This window comes from Canis aureus, chromosome 4 (assembly GCF_053574225.1).
Source record: "Canis aureus isolate CA01 chromosome 4, VMU_Caureus_v.1.0, whole genome shotgun sequence".
NCBI lineage: Eukaryota > Metazoa > Chordata > Mammalia > Carnivora > Canidae > Canis > Canis aureus.
In genome coordinates this window covers 5159641-5180386 of record NC_135614.1, presented here as the reverse complement: position 1 = coordinate 5180386, position 20746 = coordinate 5159641, and the positions used below count along the sequence as shown (strand labels likewise).

General features: G+C 37.7%; 1 protein-coding gene across 4 annotated transcripts in view; it reads right to left on the bottom strand.

The window, feature by feature from the left end:
• ERO1B (endoplasmic reticulum oxidoreductase 1 beta) overlaps window positions 1-20746 on the bottom strand; it is a 108628-nt gene that overhangs the window by 37200 nt on the left and 50682 nt on the right. For all 4 annotated transcript variants that reach the window (XM_077894408.1, XM_077894404.1, XM_077894405.1 and 1 more), the window contains 2 exons: window positions 11652-11771; window positions 5987-6070 (listed from right to left, as the gene is read on the bottom strand). In XM_077894408.1, the coding sequence (XP_077750534.1) occupies window positions 5987-6070; window positions 11652-11771 (204 nt within the window). The remainder of the gene's footprint in view (window positions 1-5986; window positions 6071-11651; window positions 11772-20746) is intronic.

Genomic DNA, 20746 nt, shown 5'->3' with positions numbered 1-20746 from the left:
TCCAAGTGTATCACTAAAGAAAACCAAAACACCAGGAAAGACAGCAAGAGAAAAAAGGATCAGGAAAAAACTGCAAAACAATCACAAAGCAAGTAACAACTTGGGAATAAATTTATAGCTATCAATAACTACTGTGAACGTAAATGGACCAGATGCTCTAATCCAAAGATATAGGATGGATGTCTCTGAATTAGAGTGAATAAAAAAACAAGACCCATCTATAATGCTGCCTAGAAGAGACTTATTTGAGACCTAAAAACAACTGCAGACTGAAAGTGAGGGGATGAAGAAGCATTTGTCATGAAATAGACATCAAAAGAAAGCCAGAGTAATATTTGTATCAAACAAAATAGACTTTAAAACAAAGACTGTAGGGGATCCTTGGGTGGCACAGGGGTTTGGCACCTGCCTTTGGCCCAGGGCGCGATCCGGGAGACCTGGGATCAAATCCCACGTCGGGCTCCCGGTGCGTGGAGCCTGCTTCTCCCTCTGCCTATGTCTCTCTCTCTCTCTCTCTCTCTCTCTCTGTGTGTGTGTGTGACTATCATAAATAGATAGATAGACAGACAGACAGATAGACTGTAATGATACAAAGAACACCATCCAATAATGAAGGGGAGACTCCACCAAGAAAATGTTATAACAATTACAAATATTTATGCACCCAACATGAGAGCACCCAAATACACAGAAGAGTTAATAACAAACATTAAAGGGGATCCCTGGGTGGCACAGCGGTTTGGCGCCTGCCTTTGGCCCAGGGCGTGATCCTGGAGACCGGGGATCGAATCCCATGTCGGGCTCCCGGTGCATGGAGCCTGCTTCTCCCTCTGCCTGTGTCTCTGCCTCTCTCTCTGTGTGTGTGTGTGTGTGACTATCATAAATAAATAAATGAATAAATAAATAAATAACATTAAAAAAACTGATCAATAGGAATATAATAACAATAGGGGACTGTTAACACCTCTCTGACATCAATGGACAGATCATCCAAACAAAAAATCAACAAGGAAACAATGGCTTTGAATGACACACTGGACCAAATAGATTTAAAAGAGATTTTCAGAACATTCCATCCTAAAACAGCAGATATATAGTCTTTGCAAGTGCACACAGAACATTCTCCAGAACAGATCACATATCATCCCATAAAACAAGCCTCAACAAATTCAAGATCAAAGTCATACCATGCATCTTTTCTGACCACACACTATGAAACTAAAAGTCAACTACAAGAAAAAATCTGGAAAGAGCACAAATTCATAGAGGTTAAATAACATTCCACTAAACAATGACTGGGTCAACCAAGAAATAAACAAGAAATAAAAAAATCACATGGAGACAAAGGAAAATGAGAACATAACAGTCCAAAATCTTGAGGAGGCAATAAAAGCAGGTCTAAGAGGGAAGTTCAGAGCAATACAGGCCGATGCCAAGAAGCAGGAAAAATCTCAAACAACCTAACCTTACACATAGGAGCTAGAAAAAGAATAGCAAAAATCAAGACAGCAGGAGGAGGAAAATAATAAAGATTAGAGCACAAATAAATGATATAAAATTAAAAGAAATAGAACAGATCTATGAAATCAGGAGCTAGTTCTTAGAAAAGATCAACAAAATTGATAAACCTCCAGCCAGACTCATTAAAGAGAGAGACAGAGAGACAGAGAGAGAGAGAGGAGGACCTAAACAAAATGGCAAATTAAAGAGAAAAACAATGGACACCACAGAAATACAAGCAACTGTAGAGAATATTATAAAAAATTATATACCAAAAAATTGGACAACCTAGAAGAAATGGACAAATTCCTAGAAACATATAACCTACCAAAACAGAAATAGGAAGAAAAAGAAAATTTGAACAGACTGATAACCAGAATGCAATAGAATCAGTAATCAAAAAATTCCCAACAAACAAAACTCCAGGACCAGATAGCATTATAGGCAAATTCTACCAAACATTCTAAGAGTTAATACCTATTCTTCTCAATCTATTTCAAAAACATAGAAAAAGAAGGAAAATTTCCAAATTCATTCTCTGAAGCCAGCATTATCCTGATACCAAAAACAGAAAAAGATACCACTAAAAAACAGAACTATAAAAAAATAATTTAAAAAAATGTTTTTAATCAAAGAAAAACCAGAACTAAACGCCAATACTTCTCACAAACAGATGCAAAAATCCTCAACAAAATACTTGCAAACCAAGTCCAACAATCCATTAAAAAAAATCATTCACCATGATCAAGTGGGATTTATTTCTGAGTTACGAGGTGGTTCAATATTCGCAAATCAATCAGTGCAACACATCATACAATAAGAGAAAGGAAAAGAACCATATCATCATTTCAACAGATGCAGAAAAACCATTCGACAAAGTACAGCATCCATTCATGATAAATAACTCTCAACAAAGTAGGTTTGGAGGGAACATACCTCAACATAATAAAGGGCTTATATACAAAACCCATAGCTAACATTATACTCAGTGGGGAAAAACAGCTTTTCCCCTAAGGTCAGGAACAGAACAAACATATCTATTCTCTCATCATTTTTATTCAACGTAGTACTGGACATCCAGCCACAGCAGTCAGACAATAAAAAGGAATAAAATGCAACCAAATTGGTAAGGAAGAGCTTTCACTATTTGCAGATGACTGGATATTCTATGTAGAAAAACATAAAGACTCCACCAAAAAACTACTAGGCCTGAAAAATGAATTCAGTAAAGTTTCAGTACATAAAATCAATATACAAAAATCTGTTGCACTTCTATACACTAATAAGAAAGCAGCAGAAAGAGAAATTAAGAAAATAATTCCATTTATAACTGCATCAAAAATAATAAAATAGCTAAGAATAAATTTAGCAAAGAAGTGACAAACCTGTATTATGAAAACTATAAAACACTGATGAAAGAAGCTGAAGACGACACAAAGAAATGGAAATATATTCCATACTTATGGATTACATAAATATTAAAATGTCCAAACTACCCAAAGCAAGCTACACATTTAATGCAATCCCTGTCAAAATACTAACAGCACTTCTCAAAGAACTAGAAAAAACAAATCCAAAAATTTGTATGGAACCACAAAAGACCCCAAATAGCCAAAGCAATCTTGGAAAAGAAAATCAAAACCAGGGATCCCTGGGTGGCGCAGCAGTTTAGCGCCTGCTTTTGGCCCAGGGCGCGATCCTGGAGACCCGGGATCAAATCCCACGTCGGGCTCCCGGTGCATGGAGCCTGCTTCTCCCTCTGCCTGTGTCTCTGCCTCTCTCTCTCTCTCTCTCTCTCTCTCTGACTATCATAAATAAATAAAAATAAAATTTAAAAAAAAAAGAAAATCAAAACCAGATGGATCACTATTCCAGATTTCAAGTTCTATTACTTCTAATCTGGAGTAATCAAAACAGTATGGTACTGGCATAAAAATAAACACACAGATCAACAGAACAGAATACAAAGCATAGAAATAAATCCACAATCCTACTGTAAATTAATCTTTGACAAAGGAGGCAAGAATATTTAATGGGAAAAAGTCTCTTCAACAAAAGGGTGTTGGAAAACTGCACAGCTACATGCAGAAGAATGAAACCGGATTTTTTTTTTTAATTTATTTATTTATGATAGTCACAGAGAGAGAGAGAGGCAGAGACACAGAGGGAGAAGCAGGCTCCATGCACCGGGAGCCCGACGTGGGATTCGATCCTGGGTCTCCAGGATCGCGCCCTGGGCCAAAGGCAGGCGCCAAACCGCTGCGCCACCCAGGGATCCCTGAAACCGGACTTCTTACGCTGTACGCAAAACCTCAAAATGTTTTAGGAACCTAAATGTGATACCTAACACCATAAAATTCCTAGAACAGAGCAGAGGCAGTAATTTTTCTGACACTGACCATAGCAGTAGCTTTCTAGATAGGTCTCCTGAGGCAAGTAAAACAAAAGCAAAAATAAACTACTGAGACTGCACTAAAATAAAAAGCTTCTGACAGCAAAGGAAACAACCAATAAAACTAAAAGGTAACCTAGGGAATGGGAGAAGGTATTGCAAATGACATATCCAATAAAGGGGTACTATCAAAATTATATAAAGAACTTACACAACTCAACACCAAAAAATCCCAAATAATCCAACTAAAAAAAAATGGATAGAAGATATGAACAAACATTTCTCCAAAGAAGACATCCAGATGGAAAACAGACACGTGAAAAGATGTTCAAAAATCAGTCATCATCAGGGAAATGCAAGTTAAAAACACAATGAGCTAACACCGCACATGTGTTAGAATGACTGAACTGAAAAACTCAAGGAACAAGCATTGGTGAGGATGTGGAGAAAAATGAACCCTCATGCACTTAATGGGAATGCAAACTGGTACAGTCACTGTGGAATACAGTATGTAGCTTCGTTGAAAAATTAAAAATAGAACTACCCTATAATCCAGCTACTCAGTATTTACCCAAAGAATACAAAAATACTAATTTGAAGGGATACATGCACCCCTATGTTTATAGTAGCATTATTTATAAACCATATAGTAGCATTATTGCCAAGCCATGGAAGTAGCCCAAGTATCCATCAATAGATGAACGGATAAGGAAGATGTAGTATATAAATGGAATATTATACAGCCATAAAAAGAATGAAATCCTGCCATTTGCAAAAACATGGATGGATCTAGAGAGTATAAGCCAGAGAAAGATAATTAGCACGTAATTTCACTCATATGTGGAATTTAAAATCAAAACAAAAGAGAGAGACAGAGACAAACCAAACAACAAACTCTTAAGTACAGAGAACAAACAGATGGTTACCAAAAGGGAGGTAGGAGGGGGGGATGGATGAAATAGACAAAGGGTATCAAGAATATACTTATCTTGATGAGCACTGAGTAATATATGGAACTACCGAATCGCTATTTTGTATACATGAAATGAATATAACACTATATTTTAATACTTTAAGCTATATAGCACATTATTATGTCATCTGGCAATATATAGCTAAATTCTGTAGATTAGACACTAGTATTATAATTAACATTAATTTTCTGATTTTGTTAATTAGGTTATGGTTAGGAAGAGAATAATCTTGTTTTTAAGGAAACACATCCAAGTATTTGGGGTAAAATATGATGCTGGTAACTTACACCCAAATAGTTCATAAAATATTAACATATACAGAGAATAATAAAGCAAATGTGATAAACATTTAGGGAATTTGAATAAAAAGTAAATGAGGACTGTTGGTATTATACTCCCAATTTTCTTTATAGGTCTGAAATTATTTCAAACTAAAAAGTTAAAAACAAAACATTTTATTCTTAAAGGAAAATGAAAAGAATTTTTTAAATTGTCCCTTTAGAAAGGACATTGGTTAAGATGGCTTTTTTTCCCATTTTTAAGGATAACAAACTAGATTAATTGATTAGGTAAGAAAAGCAAAAAGTGAAGTGAAAACATAACTTATAATGAATTACTGTTTAAGAAGAATTAATTATGATAGATGTCAAAAACAGTCTAAAATGTTAAGTAGAGCTTTTTTTTTTTTAATGTGAGACCAAGTGAAGGCCTCATGCCAAGCCTGCAATTCCTCTACTTTACCCACTCTAAATATAAAATTTAAGGTCAAATAGCACCATTTTTCTTATGAAACAAGATTTGTATTCAATAAACCATCAAATAAGAATTAGTCAATTATAGATCCAGTTCTAGAACAGGCATCCAGTTTTCTATCTACTTTAGAATCATACTATACTTCCACATCCAATCAATACCACTGGATACAAGAGTGTCTTCAAACCCAATTAGGTGACAAATATAAAATAAATCTTCCATAATCTGGTTAAAAAAGAGTTGACAGCATATGAATTTTAGGACAAGACTAAATCCATCGACATTGACCTAAAATATAAATTCATGCTTATCTAAGAGCTCAAGAGGAAACAATGTTTTCCCCATTTTTTTTTTTAACTTATTTTACCTCTGGACAGGGCTCCACATGGCAGTCTTTTATTGAACAATGGCCATCTTCTGCCCAGAAAGGACATGGTCGCTTCAGATTGACCTTGAGAGAAAGATTGGATAAACACTAGTAAATGTGTAGCACAGTTCTGCCAACACTCTCGAAGTGTCACTGTTCTGGGCACCAATGACGTGGTGGTAAGAAGAAAACACTTCCTATCCTGTGGCATCTATAGAGTTCAGAATTTTAAACAACTGCAGTTTTTCAGACACCCAGAGGTAAGATTAATTTTAAAAAATAACTTATTAGTCCTCTGACACTTCACAAAAGAAGTCCAAGTACACTGCTTATCTGCAGACCCTGGAAAGCATTTTATGCTAATGTCTGTCAACACCTTACTGTTACCTTACTCATTAGGGTTCTCTCATGCATGCACCACTTAAATGTGTACTGAGCACCCACTATCTGTCTGGCATTGTGTAGGGTCTGGGGCAAAAAGAGACACAAGAAAGCACTATCCCCTCTGGAACTGACAGTCTACTGGAGGGAAGAGAAATTATGTTTGTATGTTTGTTTAATTACAAATTGTGGTAACTGCTACAAGGAAAAATCCAGTTTTGTGATGGAGAATAATGGGGCTGGTAGATGGTGGCCTATGATAAAGTATTATTTTAGGACGGATGAATGTTGGAAAAACATGCATTTGGATAAAGTGATAGAGCTTCAACAGTTGTGAGAACTGGGGAAAAAACAGTTTGACTTTTAGTGAGGGAATGCGGGAATACATAGGACAGGGGCAGACCATTTTAACCATCAGGACACATTAACCATAGTTAAAAACTCTAGATTTTCTTATTTTGAACTTAATGGAAGACAATAATTCAGTAAGACTTCCAGATGGATTGCCCAAGCCAAAACTCCTTTTCTATCTCCTGTAAATAATTCATTATCCACTTCTTCCCACCACCTCCATTGCTACCACTCCCTTCTTGCCTAGACCACCGCTACTTCTCTGCTTCTACTACCATCTGTTGTCCACACAGCAGCTCCAATGATCTCCTTGGGATATAATTCCAACAGGATCAACCCCTGCTCAAAACCTTCCTGTGGCTTCTGGTCACTTTCAGAATGAACCCCAACTCTGCAGCAGGCCCCACCAGGCCCGCCTTCATCTGGTCTTCCCATCCACCTCCCTGACCTCGTTTCTGAAGACGCTCCTCCAGCCTTCTTGCTGGGAATATACTATGCTCCTTTGTCTCAGGGCCTTTACAGTGGCTCTTCTTTTTGCCCAGACTGTTGCACCAGATCTTATAATCCACTCCCTTCACCTCATCCAGGACTCTCTGAGATCCTACCGCAGCAGAGACCTTCCCTGACCAGATTCTCCAAAGTAGTGCTCAATATGTGCCCCCACATCTTGTTTTATGTTCTTTATAAAACATTTACCACTTACCACTACCTGGATATTATTGACTTGCTTATTTATTGTCTGCATCCCCCACTGTAAGGATCGAGATTTTGCCTTATTCATGATTTTACTTCCAGTGTCTAGGATACATACATAATAGACATCTTAATAGGGACATCTGTGTGGCTCAGTTGGTTAATCATCTGAATCTTGATTTCAGCTCAGGTCATGATCTCAGGGTTGTGAGATTGAGCCCCAAGTTGGGCTCCACGCTGGGTGTGGAGGCTGCTTGGGATTCTCTCTCTCCCTCTACTTTTGCCCCTCCCCCTCTGGCACACGCATTCATACTCTCTAAAAAAAAAAAAAAAATAGACATCCCTGGATGCTTGGATGGCTCAGTGGTTGAGCATCTGCCTTCAGCTCAGGTCAAGATCACAAGGTCCTGGGATCGAGTCCCACATCAGGCTCCCTGGGGGAGACTGCTTCTCCCTCTGCCACTCTCTGTCACTCTGTGTATGTGTCTCTCATGAATAAATAAACAAAATCTTTTTTAAAAATAGACATCTCAATAAATAGGCATAAAATGAAATAAATAATGTCTACATTATAGGGGAAGAGGCAAAAATATGTAGAGACTGGCAACAGGAGGAGAGAGTGGTCAACTCTGACTATGGGTTGTCAGGGAAGGCTTCCTTTTGGTAACGTGTAAAATGGGTAGGACTAGAAGTTTCCTAGAGAAGGAGATTTCCAGGCAGAGGGATCAGGATGTTTGTTTGGGAACTGCAGGTTCCTTGAGCTCCTGGCTTTTATGTCCAACACCTCTTTGATATCTCCATAGGACCTTCTTATTGCCATCTCAGTAAATAGCAACTCACAACCCTGAGATCATGACCTGAGCTGAAATCAAGATTCAGATGATTAACCAACTGAGCCACATCACCACCTGGAAGAATAAAGAGTTTATTACCCCAGCTCCTGGAAACGTTAGCTTCTGAAATTCTGGAATGAGGCAGGCAAACTCAGGTGAAGATAGCCACTTTGCCCAAGGTCACACCACCCCTTCCAACGGTGGCCTTCATCAAATGACTGACATAGGGTTGCAAAGGCCCAGACTTCTCCCAAAAGTGAGCACAGCTCTGGAGGGCCATCCCATCTGCAGGACTCCCAAAGGGTCGCCTGAAGTTTCCACAGAGGCTGACTCAGAGCTTTACCTCTGCCTCTGCTCTTTTCACTTCCTGAGCTGTTGGTTCCACAAGCAGTCTCTAATTAATCTCTTGCCCACAAGCCACAGTCTCGTAATCTGCTTCCCAGAGAATTTAAGCTGTGACAACTTGTCCAGCTCTGGGGAAAAAACTATTGATACTTTTATTAGGATCACATTAAATTTATACATTAATGTGGAGAGAATGAACATCTTATCTTTATGCTACAAAAACATTAGTCCATTTCTTGAAGCTGACGTGTCTCACAGTAGTGTTTTGAAGTTTTCCTCCCCTAGGTTGTGCACATTTATTGATTCATTTATTCCTATAGATTTCATCTTTTTTTCATTGCTAAGATAAATGGGGATTTCTTTTCTGTCCTATCTTCTTATTATTTATGAAGATATGGATTTTTGTATGTTAAGTTTATAACCTTCTGCCTTAATGCATTTATCATTTTTGTTCATTTTATTATTTGGGTTTTCTAGTATTCTTCTGTCATTTTTATAAGTGGAGATAGTTTTACTTATTCTTCAAAAATGTTTATGCCTCTAGTTGCCTTTTCTTGTTTGGTATACAAGAAGATAATGTGTACCCATGTCTTGGTCCCTCACCTAAGGAGAATTCCTCCACTATTTCCCAACAAGCAAGATGTTGGCAACGCTAACTTTAGGATTAAAATGATAATGTTAAGGAAGTATTTATCATTCCTATTAAATTTTTTAAACATCAGGAATGTATGTTGAATTGTGTTGAAAACTTAAAAGCCTTGTCCTTGCATTCTTAGAAAAAGATTAACTTGTCAGGACATACTTCTTTGCTCAAAACTCTGCATCATCTTTGCTTTCATGTCTACTCTCACAGCTTACATTCACTCCATCAGACAAGTTTGTTGGTGTTATATCTTACATACGATGCTCATTTGCTCACTTTTCACCTCTTCCAATTCTACTGCCCTATTCCAAACCCCTATCACCTTCCATCTGATCTCATGCAAAAACCTCCTACATGGTTTCTCTATTTCCTGTCTCATACCGACCGTCTATTTTGTACAAATCCCTCCAAAAGCTTACCATACTTACACTAAAATTCAACATCCTTATGCATAAGGCCCTCTAATTTTGTTTTAATTTGGCTCCTATCTACCTTTCCAACTCTCCATGTCTCACTCACTTTGCTCCAGTTATACCAGTCTTCTTATTTCTCAAACACTCTTAACCTTTATATCTGCATTCAATACCTTTATACCTGCAGTTCTACTCCCCTTCCCTGGAATGTTCTCTCCCCATGTCTTTTCATGGCTTTCACATTTACTCAAATGGCACAGTATTATAATACCTTCTCCTGATCATCTTCTTTAAAAATAAAGCTACCTACCTTCCCCTACCCCATTACTCTATCTCCTAGTTTATTTTTCTCCATAGCACTTCCCTTATAACCATATGAAATTATATTTTGTTGTTTATTGTTTGCCTTCCTAATCAGAATAAAAGTGTCACGAAGTAAGAGCCTTTGTGTTATTCACTACTGTATCCACAGCACTTAGAATAGAGCCTACTACAAAGTAATCATTCAATAAACATTTGGTGAATAAAGGAATGGAATGGATAGTAAAAGAAATTGTAAATACCAACTACAGCAGCTGACTGAGTAATTGGCAGGGGTAGACTGTTGCTTCTACCTGTGTATCCTTGCTTGCTCAATCATAAGTATGTATGCACATGTTTAAAACTCACCTGTTGTCTTAGCTTTCTTTTTCTGCCACTATTGTGCCAGTGCTGGTTAAACAGCTTTTTTACTTAATTCATAGGTTGGCAAAACTAGAAAAGGAGTAGAAATCATCTGAATATCCTTGACTTAGAGACAAATGCATTAACTAGATCATTGCATTATCCTCCCTTGGGAAAGTATGAGGATATTCCCACTATATACGGAGTAATTTTGTTAAATGGGTTAGAATGTTTTCTTAAAACACTGTTATTTTTGCCTATCCAATTTTCATTTTTCCCTTCTTCTACAACGCCCACTAATATTCCTTTGAGAAACAATCACTACCTTTATATTTATGCAAAGAGGATTGTTAACCAAAGTGTCTTTCCGTCTTTTGGTCAATTAGACCAATTACACACCTATATAAGCGTTATTCCATAAATTTGGGAGAAATTTCTCCTAGAAATTTGACACCTGTATAAAGTGTTGCAAAAATATGGGAAATAGCTAACTGAGCCAAAATTTTGGTGGTACCATAAAACGAATGGCTATTAGTTCCTGCTCCAATTTTTTTTATCCTCAGAAGTATTTAAAGATTAAGATAGCTACATAGAAACAGGATTAAAAAAGAAAATCATTGTCAATTTAAAAATGAACTAAAAAATGAAAATCAAAAACATTATAAACCCAACTGAATACTGAGAACAAGAGCCCAGCAAAGCATAACAGCAGCTTTTAAAACATTGTTCTTAAATTTAAATATTGTTCTTTTTGAAAACTGCCTTATTGCTGCTACCTTTAAACCATCATTGGTTATTTTGTAAACTGAGTAGACTGCTAGATTTAAGAACCAATTCTGCAGCATTACTATGATAGACTTAAGAACCAATTCTGCAGTATTACTATGAATGGTGCTCTGCTCGTACCCTCAGCCTCGTTTGGCAGCCCTTCCAGTGAGCTACAGGAAGTGTCTGCTGCTGTGGTACTTAGCACTGCTAACAGTACTAACACAGGACACTGCCATCAGCACAACATAGAGCTTGGGTAGGTGTGTAGATAGCAGAGCCTAAGTTACAAGAAAGGCTGACAAATAAGTCTGTGGCATTTTTAATTTCTGTGGAGTCTCTGCCTCAAAAACAAAACTGAAAGATGACGAATTTCCCAAACATAGGAAGGTTCAGATTCTTAGTGTTCAAAAAGATGATCAGGTTTCACCACAACACCTGATATATTCCAATGATAAAAAACACAGAGGATGCTGAGAAGAGTCAAAATGGGCTCTCAATAGGGTCATAAAAGTCACATCTGTAGACGGCTATGTAAAAAACTTTGCTACTAATGGAATCAAAAATTATAACTATACCTTGTAGTAACGGAAGTAGTCTCGCTCTTGCAACTTTTTTATTTTGGGGAAGATTTTGAAGGTGTTAAAGTTATCAATGCTATCAATATCACACAAGCAATCATCCAGGACTCCGGTGACCTAGGGGGAAAATATATATGTAAATATATACGTAATATAAATATATGTATAATAAATAAATATGTATATAAAATATTACATATATAATTTAAAATATGTGAATTATGAGCATCTCAACCTTAACAAGTCTGTACTATTATATAAAAAGATAATTTATTCATTCAAGGTAATGATTGCTGATTAAGTTACATAACATTAAAGGGGTGTCTGGGTGGCTCAGTTGGTTAAGCATTTGCCTTTAGCTATGGTCGTGATCCCAAGGTCCTGGGACAGATCCCCAAGTTGGGCTCCCTGCTCAGCAAGTAGTCTGCATCTCCCTCTCCCTCTCTCTCATTTGTTCTCTCTTTCAAATAAATAAAATATTAAAACATACATATACATATATGTATGTGTATATATATATATACATATATATATATAACATTAAAGCAATCATTTACTTTGGACGATGGCGAATTAAGTAAAAAACAATAGAAGATCAGATATACTTATTCTGAAGAGCTAAGTATTATTTAGTGACTAGAGAAATGTATGAATGTTCCTTCCTTTCCCCAAACATACATAAAATCCAAGAAATAGTTAGAATGCTAAAGCAATTTCTTCCAAAACTAACCTAAAAGTCATAGACTGTAATAATACTGCTGTAGTAACTCTATCTTTCTTTCCTACTGCCAGTTATGGAACACTTACGTGACAGGCACAGTGCTAAGAACATTACATGTTACCACATTTATTCTTTAAATATTCTATGAAATAGGTGTTATTATCCTCATTTTACACGTAAGAAAATTAAGGCTTAGCATGGTTAAAATAATTTTTCTAAAGTAGAAATGAGACTTAATCCCAAGTCAATTGCGCTTAAAAAATACATGCTTTATCCACTACTCGAAGTATACATTAACTGAACAGAAATTGGTATTTACAAAATGTGTTCAGAATCCAAAACTTCCACAAAACAGTCTTCAGCTAAATTTAAAAATGGGACTCACTGACATCCACATCTTGGATGAATCTTCAGGGAACCAGACTGAGTGAAAAAAAGCCAACCCCAAAAGGTTATGTACTATGTGAGTTCACTTATACAACATCTTTGAAATGGAAAACAGATTATTGGTTGCCAGGGTTTCAGGACTAGCGTAGGGATAGGAGTTGGAGTAAAGGAGTAGGACAGAAAGGAGGTAAATGTGGTTATAAAAAGTGCAAGAGGAGGAGCACCCAGGTGGCTCAGTCAGTTGAGCTTCTGACTCTTGGATTACCTCAGGTCATGATCTCAGGGTTGTGAGATTGAGTGCCCCCCACACACACACACACACACACACACTCAGCAGGGAGCTGTTGAGACTCTCTTTCTCTCTCTCTCTCTCTCTCTCTCTCTTCCCTTTCCCTCTCTAAAAATATAAATAAATAAAGTTAAATTCTTAGGAAAGGGCAAGAAGAAGGAGTCTTGTGGTAATGAAATTGTTCAGTATCTTGATGATGATGGATACATGATCCTAAACGTGATAAAAGTGAACAGAATACATACATACACAAGTGAGACAAGGGGGAATCTGCGTAAGATCAGCAGACTGCATCAATGTCAATGTTCTAGTGATAATATTGCCTCGTATACTTGCAAAATGTAACCACTGGAGAAAACTAGATTCAGTGTAGGTGACATTTCTTTGTATTATTTCTTACAAAGGCATGGAACCTATAATTATCTCCATTAAAATTTAAATTTAAAAACAAAAGTGGGACCCAGGCTGTTAAAGATCATTCATGTGATCCACTGGAGGAATCTATGCAAAGATGATCAGAAAATGGAAACCAGAACTTCCCAGTCCTTTCTTTCTCCTGCTTTTCCCCTAGGAATGCAAATGCGTCTCCAAACTCCCCACAACATATAAAGAGTCAGAGGTATATTATCTTTAAAGAACAAAGGATCATTAACAATTTTGGCTTCCAGATGCTTTACTATTCTACTTACTAAGATCCTGTCACTAATTCTACTGAATTTCATTCCATTTCTTTAGCTCACTATTTATAAAACTTCAAAGTCTAAGTAATTGCGGGGGAGGGGGGCAGAAAAATAGCAACCAGCAACTTCCTAGGTTTTAAAAATATTTGATCCAGTGATTGCTCCTTCTTACAAATTTTTCTTAAATTGTTCCTTTTTAGTAAACCTCCATATTTTGGGTTTTTAAAAATATTTTTTAAAAAAATAATAATAATAAAAATAAAAATATTTTAATTGTGGTAGGGGTTGGGGTAGGGTATACAAAATTATCATGTACTTATTTCTAACTCTTAAAGACAACTACTATGACAAAAACCTTCATATTGGGGATCCCTGGGTGGTGCAGCGGTTTGGCGCCTGCCTTTGGCCCAGGGCGTGATCCTAGAGACCCGGGATCAAATCCCACATCGGGTTCCCGGTGCATGGAGCCTGCTTCTCCCTCTGCCTATGTCTCTGCCTCTCTCTCTCTCTCTCTCTCTCTATCATAAATAAATAAAAATTTAAAAAAAAAAACCTTCATATCACCAAAATTTAAAAAAACAGAAATAGAGGGGTGCCTGAGTGACTTAGTCAGCTGAACGTCTGACTCTTGGTTTCAGCTCCAGTCATGATCTCAGGGTCCTGAGATTGAGCCTCAAACTGCCCAGTTGGGCTCCACACTCAGCAGAGATCCTGTTTCTCTCCCTCTCCCCGCACCCCCAACCTCTCTCTCTGAAATAAATAAAATTTTAAAAATATATCGAAATATTATCTTTTAAGTCCCGTTCTAATTACGGCCATCTCCCTCCCCCTGAAGCTAAAATACCTTATTTTTGTTAATTTCTTTACTTTTCTTTGCAATTTCACCACATAGGATATATCCCTGAACAATATAGAGGATTTTTTGGTTTTGTACTTTATTTTATTATTATTATTTTTATGATAGTCACAGAGAGAGAGAGAGAGGCAGAGACATAGGCAGAGGAGAAGCAGGCTCCATGCACCGGGAGCCCGACGTGGGACTCAATCCCGAGTCTCCAGGATCGCGCCTTGGGCCAAAGTCAGGCGCCAAACCACTGCGCCACCCAGGGATCCCTGGTTTTGTACTTTAATATTAGTGGCTTCTAATGTGTGAATTATATTGTGAGGTGTTTTTGCTAATATTTTATTTTGACAGCTACCCACCATAATGAATTTTATCCTCATTCATTTTCCCTGCCGTAAATGTTACACTCCACGAAAATATCACAACGTATTTGTTATATTGTTGACCTGTAAGGTAGGCAGAATAATGTCCCCCAAAGATATCCATGTCCTAATTCCTGAAGCTTGTGAATATATATGTTATTGTACACAGCAAAAGGGATTCTAGATGTGATTAAGGATCTTGAGATGGTGAGATTATACTGGATTATTTAAGTGGACTCAATACTAAGATCCTTGTAAGAGGAAGACAAGAGTGTCAGAGTCAGACTGAAAGATGCTACATTCCTGGCTTTTAAGATAGTGGAAGAGGACATATGCCAGGAACACAGCAACCTCTCAAAGCTTGGAAAAGGCAAGGAATGATTCTCCCCTAGAGCCTCCACAAGAAATGCAGCCTTGTTGACCTTGATTTTATCCCTGTTAAAACCCATTTTCAGGCTTCCATCCTATAGCACTATGTGATCATAAATTTGTACTGTTTTGAGCCCTAAATTTGTGGTAATTTGTTAGAACAGTAATAGGAAATTAATGCAATCCATACTTAGGTTGTTTCCAGATTAAGCTAAAGAATAATGCTGCTACACAAACATATTTTCATTATCTCTCTCTAAATGTGTAAGAGTTTTTTCTCTAGCTTACATGCTTACAAATGGAATTACTATAGCTCATTTCCAAAATAGGTATACCAAGGCAGCCCGGGTGGCTCAGCAGTTCAGCACAGCCTTCAGCCCAGGGCATGATCCTGGAGACCCAGGATCGAGTCCCACGTAGGGCGGGCTCCCTGCATGGAGCCTGCTTCTCCCTCTGCTTGTGTCTCTGCCCCTCTGTGTGTGTGTGTGTGTGTGTGTGTGTGTGTCTCATGAATAAATAAAATTTAAAAAAAAAATAGGTATGCCAAATCCCAATCCTACCAACAGCAGACAAAAGCTACTACTGAGTCATATCCTTACCAACACCTGATATTTTTAAAATTTTTGCCAATCCAGTCTGCATGAAAGGGTATCTGATTTTTGTACTAATGAAGTATAATGTTTTATGTTCTATAAGACATTCATATTTCTTTTTTCATGAAATACCTGTTTAGGTCTTTCTTTTTTTTCACTTTTCTACTGGGTTGTCTTTTTCATATTGACATGCAGGAATCAATACTTTTTCCTATCCTATTTCATTCTTCTGGAGCTCCACTCAGACATACTATATTAGACTATGTCTCTTAAGTTTTCTTTAAAATTTACTATCCTGTTATTTCAGCTTCATTCTGAATAATTAATTTGCTTTTATTTTCCATTCATTTATTTATTCCATTCACATATTTATATTCATATATTTACTTATACCCACGTATATTTAGATATATTCCATTCATATATTTATTCATTCATTCAACATATTTGAAGATCTACCTAACATAAGCCTTGGACTGTTTTAAGTGCTGGAAGTGCATAAGTAGAAGAAAGAAAAAAAAGAAAAGAAAATTAAAGAAAAGAAAGAAAAAAGAAAAGAAAAGAGAGAGAAAGAAGACAAAAATCTCTACCCTCCATGAATTTACATTTTCATAGAAAAGAAAAAAAAACACCAGTCAAGTACAAAATCTGTCAGATATTAATAAAGTAATAAGAATGGAGACAAGCATTGCAGGACTGAGCTGCTACTATTTTAAAAAGCAAAGTTACAAAAGGTCTCAGTGGAAATTTTGGCAATGCTTGAAGGATGAAAAGGAACAAACCATGCAATTTAAGAGAAAGGGGGAAAGCATTCCAGGCATTGGGAACACAAAATATAAATGCCCCAAGGCAGTCAGCTGTCCAAAGTTTCTGAGGACCAATAAGGAGGATGATATAGTAGGTGAAAAGGAGAAGCAGGAGACCACTGTAAGACTTTGGCTTTACTGGAACTTGGGGTTTTCTTACACCAATCAATTCTCAAACTCTCCAACACCAACTGGGTGCCCAATTCAGTTTTGATACTACCTGGAGTTAGAGCAGACCCCCATTGATTAAGGGCTCAGTCACACAGGACTGTCCCCACCTTATATATTAGTCCCAAGTTCCTAGTCACCTATACTTCTGACTGACCAGCTATAAAGTGGGGGTTCCCATGACTCTTCGCAAGTTCAATAATTTGCAATGGCTTATAGAACCAGGGAAACACTTTACTGGTTTATTGTAAAGGATACAACTCAGAAGTGCCAAACAGAATAGACAGGCACATAGGGAGAAATTCCAAGGAGCAAGTGCACCTTCCATGGCTCTGAGCCACCCTCCCAGCAAGCGTCTGTATTCACCCACCTGGAAACTCATCAATCTTGTTTTAAGTGCTTTTACAGAGCTCAATGTCTAGCATCCCTCTCCCCATTTCAGTGGTCATGGGTGGGGCTCAAAGTTCCAATCCTCCAATCACTTGGTTTGTCTGACAACCAGTCCCACCCTGAGTGATCTAGGGAGTTCCCAGCTAATTCACTTCACTAGCATCAACAGGTGTGACTGAAAGGGGCTTGTTACGATTAACAAACGGCATCCCTATTACTCTGGCAATGCCAAGGGTTTTAGGAGCTCTAGGCTAGGAAGAGGAGACAAAGACCAAATACATTTTTGTATTATACCTTACAGATTTAGACAGGAAACCACTAGTGAGTTTTAAGCAGAGGGTAAAAGAATATGGAGTACAAGATGAGGATGGAGGGTTTCTCTTTCACATTGTACGGTCAGGGAAGGCTACAACTTAGATAAGTGGACATGTTAGATAAGGTGACACAGCAGAAACCTAAGAAAGTGAACAAGTGAACCAATTAATACACGAAAAGAGTATGCTAGGTAGGGAAAACTGCTAGTCCAAAGGCCCTTAGGCAAGAACATATTTGCCATGTTTGAGGAACAAGGAAGCCAGTTTGGCTGCAGCATATGTTTAAGGGGGAGAAGACTGGGAAAAGCAGATGTGAGGAAAAAGATTGGGAACTTGGTTCCTGACACATCCGATTTGAGATACTTACAATCATGTTAGTGGAGATGAGGCAAAGGTAGTTGCATATCCAGATCTAAAGCTGAGAATCCTGGTCTGGAGATTTTGAGAGTCAGTTATGTAGGTGGTGTATAAAGCCAAGAGACCAAAGGAAATAACTCAGAGGAGAAAGAGTATGGATCTGAATCCTGAGGTTCAAATAACTAGTGGTCAGGAGCAGAGGAGGAAACAACCAAAGGATAGACTAACCTGAGAAACAGGATGAAACTCAGAAAAATAGAGCATCCTGGCAGCCCAAAGAAAAAAGTATTACAAGGAGAGTATGTGACGAACTGTGGGAAAAAAATGCTGTCTAAAGGTAAAGCTAAGGTTAAAAACAAACGATTTTGTTTGACATGTGCAGCTTGACATGTGCAGCTTCTGAGGAGTGGTAGGGGCAAGAGTCTGACTGGAGTAGGCTAGAGAACTGAACAGAAGAGGAAGAATAAAGATAATTCCTTTGAGTAGTTTTTCTATAGAGGAGATCAGAAAAATGGAGCAGAGCCAGAAGAGATGGGCAGGTCAAGAGAGAACTCTAAAATAGAATTAATGGTATGTTTTAGGATGACAGTAACAGTCCATCAAACTGTTCAACCAGAAAAATTAATGATCCAGGGGCACTTGGGTAGCTTGGCGGTTGAGCGTCTGCCTTTGGCTTAGGGCGTGATCCCAGAGTCCAGGGATCAAGTCCCACATTGGGCTCCCTGCATGGAGCCTGCTTCTCCCTCTGCCTATGTCTCTGCCTCTCTCTATATGTCTCTCATGAATAAATAAATAAAATCTTAAAAAAAAAAAAAAGAAAAAGAAAAGAAAAGAAAAGAAAATGATCCAGGACCAAAAGGGAAGATTTGCTGGAGCCATGTCCTTGAAACAAGGAATGGGACCTAATATACAAGAGAGAGGGATTGGCCTCTGATAAGAGTTCACAGTTCATCTATGATAACCCACTGGAAGTCCAGATGTGTGGGTATAGAGACTAATAGATAAACACAAAGGATTATGTTGATTACTCTAATTTCGTTAGTGAAGTATGAAGCTAAGAAAAAGAAAAGACTTAAAATGGTTGTCTGATTCAGTAGTCATTTCTCCTGCTGGATATAATCACCTATTTAATCCATCCATTGAGTTTTTAATTTCATCTCTAGAAATCTCATCACATTATGTTTTAATCTTTTTTATAGTTCTTTAAAAATCTCGTGTTCCAAAAAAATAAATAAAATAAAATAAAATTTCGTGTTCCTTTTTCTTACTTTCAGGTCAGGGTCTCTCTGTCCTCCACTCCTTTGTATTTAAATTCACTATGTTTAATGTGTTTAAATTAAGTCTGCTATTTTCAGAATCTAAGATCATCACAGATCTTTTTCCATAGTCTGTATTTCCAGTACCCCATTCATGATGCCTTGTGTTTTGTGATTTTTAACTCTTAGCTGCTTATTATCCCTATACCTTCAAGAATTCTTTAGACCTGGGTTAAAAATAAATTCCTCCAGAGGGGATGGATATTTGCTTTTACCAGTAAACTAGGGGCATGCACCTGGGTCTGCCATAAATTAAATTTCTCACTTGAAGTTTTTCCCAGCATAGGTGGCATGAATATGGCTGGCAAACTTTTATAAGAGCTGGCTTGTGGTTATAGATTCTCAAGGGAGTTGTTTCCCCCTTCCCTAGCAACTTTCTTACTTTTCCCTTATTCCTGGTAGGATTCATCTCTCATATTGAGGATGTAGCTCTTTGGAGTTCAAGCTTTACAGTGGATCTCCTTCTAGTTTCCTCTCTTTGGGCAGACAGAGCCTTTATTTCTTGTCCATTCCACACCAAGGAGTTATCACAGCATAAAGTCAAGGTCTTCAGGACTGGGGGAAAATCCTCAGGGTACTGGCCCTATTTGAGTCTCAAGACCTGTCTTTTCCATTAGGAATGGGGGGACTCTGTATTCTCTGATTTCATGCCACCTCAGATGCATTTAGAAAGACTTAAAAATACATCTGACTAAAATTACTTCTTTACAGGAAGATTAACTTGTCACATCAAGTATGTACTATGTCTTTTGTTAGTAGTGCTTTCCAGACTACAAAGAGTATTTGCATTTAATTTATAAGAAAATGGGTATGGGGGATCCCTGGGTGGCTAAGCGGTTTGGCACCTGCCTTTGGCCCAGGGTGTGATCCTGGAGACCCCATTGAGTCCCACATCAGGCTCTGGGCATGGAGCCTGCTTCTACCTCTGCCTGTGTCTCTGCCTCTCTGTGTGTGTCTTTCATGAATAAATTTAAAAAAAAAAAAAAGAAAAAGAAAATGGGGTATGAGGGGCATCCGGGTGGCTCAATTGATTAAGGTCTGACTTTGGCTCAAGTCATGATCTCTGAATCCTGGGATCAATCCCCCCACGTCCCTCTGCTCCTCCCCCTACTTGTGCTCTCTCAACTGAATAAAATCTTTTTAAAAAAAGAAAATGGGGTAAGAGATATACAAATGCCTATGATTTTATAGGCTTAAAAATAACCTTTGCTTTCATTATAAGGAGACACATTCAATATACACCTCTCTGTAAATGATTTCTTATAAATGGAGATATTTTTTTAAAAATGTACTTCTCGCTTTATGCTTTACTGGACATTTTTTTTCCTCTTAATTCAGTATATGTAAAAGAAGTGAAATAACTAAGTTCCACTTTATTTTCCTGGGACTCCCTCTGCTTTATTTTGATACCCTAAAGAAGCTGGCATATTGAGATGTAGTGTACAGAAGAAAAAGGGGCCTACCAGGGCTCCAATTTAATCTTGTTCATTTAGCAA